The sequence below is a fragment of the Scardinius erythrophthalmus genome (assembly GCF_964197995.2).
Source record: "Scardinius erythrophthalmus genome assembly, chromosome: 16".
Classification (NCBI taxonomy): domain Eukaryota; kingdom Metazoa; phylum Chordata; class Actinopteri; order Cypriniformes; family Leuciscidae; genus Scardinius; species Scardinius erythrophthalmus.
The window spans coordinates 12,456,798-12,461,037 of record NC_138236.1 but is presented as its reverse complement, the minus strand read 5'-3'; the positions used below and the strand labels follow the sequence as shown (position 1 = coordinate 12,461,037).

The 4,240-nt window shown below is 37.5% G+C and overlaps 1 protein-coding gene across 1 annotated transcript; it reads left to right on the top strand.

Moving 5' to 3' along the window:
* Positions 1-1,537: 1,537 nt before the first annotated feature.
* On the top strand, positions 1,538-4,082 carry pigv (phosphatidylinositol glycan anchor biosynthesis, class V). Its single transcript, XM_081389519.1, has 3 exons — positions 1,538-1,878; positions 2,095-3,240; positions 3,324-4,082. The coding sequence occupies exons 1-3, from the start codon at positions 1,789-1,791 to the stop codon at positions 3,624-3,626; spliced, it is 1,539 nt and encodes a 512-aa protein (XP_081245645.1). The 5' UTR covers positions 1,538-1,788; the 3' UTR covers positions 3,627-4,082.
* Positions 4,083-4,240: the final 158 nt, after the last annotated feature.

Here is a 4,240-nt window from a genome sequence, read left to right as displayed (position 1 = left end):
AAAGTTGCTGTCTTGTTTACAGTGAGTTTTGGGGTTAATTGTTCTTTTGTTCTCCCCCAGAGGGTGCAAATAATACACAGCTCTTGTTCACATTAACAGGTAGACTCTTCATTGTTTGGTGGTTGTATTTTGATGCTACACGGTCAAACTTTCTGGATGCGTGTACAGCAGAAATGAGTTATCATTTTCTGTACATTACTCCACAACTGTAAACATACTGCAAACGTACTGCACTGTTCCACGTGGGGAAAATGTTGGCTCAGTCAGCTCCGTTTTTAAACCGTTTTTAAACCATTAGTTTGCTGGTGAGGAGAATAACCCCCAAAGTATCAAGGACGTACAACACCCTGACCTCTTCTCTTTAACCCTTGATTGTATGAATTGACCCCTATAAAGAAATCACCTCCTAGGACTGGTTTTCAACTTAAGATGCAGCCGAGGCTGTACTGTATATAAGATGTTGTACATTTACACCTCTCTCTCTCTCTCTCTCTCTCTCTCTCTCTCTCTCTCTCTCTCTCTCTCTCTCTCTCTCTCTCTCTCTCTCTCTCTCTCTCTCTCTCTCTCTCTCTCTCTCTCTCTCTCTCTCTCTCTCTCTCTCTCTCTCTCTCTCTCTCTCTCTCTCTCTCTCTCTCTCTCTCTCTCTCTCTCTCTCTCTCTCTCTCTCTCTCTCTCTCTCTCTCTCTCTCTCTCTCCACACTCTTGCTTCTTATCCCTTTTTATCCTTGAAGAATAAGAGCGGACACTCAAGTTGGGTTAATTGCATCAAAATCCCTAGGTATATAAACTGAACCATCTTTTGGCCTCTACGGTTCCTCTATAGTGCAGCAAACAACTGAAATATTTTAATTTCGTCTCCTGGTACAACAAAATAACTCTAGATGAAGAACACAGTTGAGATATTTTTTTTCTCCAGTGATATGAATTCTGCATATTTGTATTTCAGACTATGTAGCTTAATGTAAATTCCTTGTTTTTTCCCCTTTTTGGCTCAATGAATATCATTTATTCACTATGAAATCTTTATACTATATGTTCCACGTGGTAAGAATAAATGTACATTAAATCTTGGTAAGATGTTTGTGATTATTTTCATTTAGATGTTTTATTTTATTCAATAAAGTACAGCCCATTTATCCTAGAATGTGATTATGAATGGAAGGTTAAATCAAATCAAAGTTTAAACTTTTTTTTTTTTGTATAACGTTGTCTTTGTACGTAACAAATTAGTTTAATGAGCAATATTCAATATTACTCTAATACTAGTGTTTAATAATATCAGTTGAAAGGAATGAAAATAGTTGAGAGGGAGACCATAAAAAGCTGCAGTAAAATATACATATTTTCTGCGTTTATGCAGTAGAAAAATAATTGAATAGATACCTATTTTGAAAGTGTTCATTTCCAGGGCAAGATTAATAAAATAATATAATATAAATGGTTTATATAAAGCAGGTCTATTGTATCGGTTAAGATATTGGGACTTTTATTTTGACATTTATGAGACAGTATGACGGAAGTGCGTGTCGTTATTTCTATCGTTCCATTTAGTGGCTTTATGAGACGGAACTTTGTTTTGTCGAATTACTACTTTGTTTTGTTATTCGACTTCGACAGCGATGTTTTTACTGTTACAAACTCAATGAAAAAAAGCATACTGCCTTTTTTGGCTCCTTTTGTTTTAAGGATGCCTCGCTTATCGTATCTGCTAATTTACTGTTCCTAATTTGATTATTATTTTCAGTGAGGGAAATGTTCTGTTTTCGTTGATGAAAGTTTCTGTAAAACATGTCACCTTCAAACAATTGTGTAAATCAAGACGTGTGGACAGTTGTACAGTTTGCAACGTTCACGCGACTGCTTTCCCTGTTTTTACAGGTAAGTTAAGCAACTGAAATGAACGACTGAAATTGACAAAAATAAAATTATGTGTTTATACTTATATTACTTTTCTTTCTTTTTATTACTTATTGATATAAAGCTCCATAAAATAAGCGCTTGCTCTTTTTGTGTGAAATTGAGATTAGAGTGACACCTACTGCAGAACTGGGCATATGAAAAATTGCTATTTGTTTATTTTTTGCCCTTTTGCAGGCTGTACTGAATGCAGTGATTCCAGACCATGTGGCTGATGCATTTAGCCCTCCGCGATCAGAGACTCCTCTCCTGCTTGACCCTGTCATTGAAGCATTATTTGGCGGCCTTAGTCACTGGGATGCAGAGCATTTCATCTTCATTGCAGAACGTGGATACATATATGAACACAATTTTGCATTCTTTCCTCTGTTTCCTCTCATCCTGAGATTACTGGCAGCCACGGCTCTGTGGCCTATGTGTGGATTTCTCACAATGCATGGCCGATTAGTTTTAGCTGTGGCCATAGTGAATAGTATTCTTTTTGTCATAAGTGCCGTGGCACTATACAAACTGAGTCGTTTGGTGGTGCAGAACAGAAAACTTGCCCTTGTTGCAGTCTTGATGTACTGTCTGACACCAGCTAATGTTTTTATGGTTGCAGGCTATTCAGAGACTCTCTTTGCAGCTCTCACCTTCTCAGGCCTCTGGTTACTAGAGAAAAGATTCACAATAGGAGCTTGTCTTCTGCTGGGGTTTGCTACAGGTGCTCGTGCCAATGGCCTTGTGAATGCTGGCTTTTTGCTGTATCTCTCTTTGCAATGGGCTCTTGCCCGCACCCGGGCCTTTAGCAATGGAGAAGGGTGCGTTCGATATCATCACTATGTCTGGGAGCTTATTCGTTTTGTGCTCACAGGAGCATTTTATGCAGCTTTTGTAGTGCTACCTTTTTGCCTGTTTCAGTTTTATGGTTACCAAAAATTTTGCCATCCAACTGCTACTGAAGTTCCCCCTGTGCTGCTTAATTTGGCCCAGGACAAAGGATACCGTGTGGCTGATGCAGCATCTCCAACACCAAGTTGGTGCCAATGGCGAATACCACTTTTGTATTCGTACATACAAGATGCTTATTGGGATGTGGGCTTCCTTCGATACTTTCAATGGAAGCAGATACCCAACTTTATTTTGGCGCTGCCTGTTGCAATTCTGGGATTCATCGCCTCATATATGTACATATTGGCTAACCCAGTGTTTTGTATGTATTTGGGTTTGGGACACAGAGGAAAAGACATAAAAACGCATGGCTTCTGTAACCCAAAAGTCTTTGTTTACATTGTGCACAGTTCTGTCCTCCTTCTGTTTGGAATTTTCTCTATGCATGTGCAGGTAAGATTCTTGAAATTGATCATTATCATGTGACGTGTGTAGTATACTTGCTCAACATGCCTTGTTTTATTGTGTCCTCTCAGGTGTTGACACGGTTTCTTGCTTCCTCCTCGCCGGTGCTCTACTGGATCAGTGGCCACCTGCTTTTTCAGAATGAACCTCTGCTGCAAAATGAAAGGCTGTTCAGGCCTGACCAAATACAACAACAAAAGGTTCACAAACCTGGCCTGAAATGTGCTGTGGGAATGTGCAGAAATAATCAAGTCCTTTACCTCTTGATGCAATGGCAGTCTTGCTCATTTTATACAAGATGCATCCTAGGGTATTTCATATCATATTGGTTTTTAGGTCTGGCTCTGCACTGTAACTTCCTTCCCTGGACTTAACTGTTATTGTTTCAGTCTTCATAACATTCCTCTGGCCTGGTTTTGAATAATATTATTGCTGCTTGGCAAATATTGTTGTAATTAAAGCATTTTATTATTTTAAGACGTTTCTGGTGTTCCTTAAAAGGCTCATATATATTTTTTTTTGTATTAGATAAATATTTAATAAATATCCTTGTTGGATCATTTAGAAATTAGTCCTGTTTTTTTTCACTTCTATTAGAAAAAAGAAACACTGCAAAAACTTTGGTTTCAAAATTGGTTTGTATTTTGTATGAAAAAAAAAAAGGTTCATCAAGGCATGGCTTGCACATGGTCACATCACAAGACCCCTGTTATATTGTGTTGTATCACCATCTAGTGGGTACACAGTGTCATAAGTGGTCTGTTCATACAAAAATGGTAAAATTAATAACAGTCTGTGACAGTTCCAATGTTATTTTAATATTATTTCTTTACTGTTATAGTATTGATTCATATTTTTAGTTGGCCTTTTTATTTTTTATACTTTTTAGTAATTGCCATCTTTAATATTTTTTTTTTATTTCTATTATCTTTATTTTATCTAATTTTAGTACTTCAAATGAACCCTAACTTATTCCAGTTAGTTGCCA

Coding starts and splice junctions, on each gene's coding strand:
- pigv (XM_081389519.1), top strand. CDS start 1,789: ATGTCACCTTCAAACAATTGTGTAAATCAAGACGTGTGGACAGTTGTA. Junction 1,879..2,094: donor TGCTTTCCCTGTTTTTACAG/GTAAGTTAAGCA, acceptor GCCCTTTTGCAG/GCTGTACTGAATGCAGTGAT. Junction 3,241..3,323: donor TTTTCTCTATGCATGTGCAG/GTAAGATTCTTG, acceptor GTGTCCTCTCAG/GTGTTGACACGGTTTCTTGC.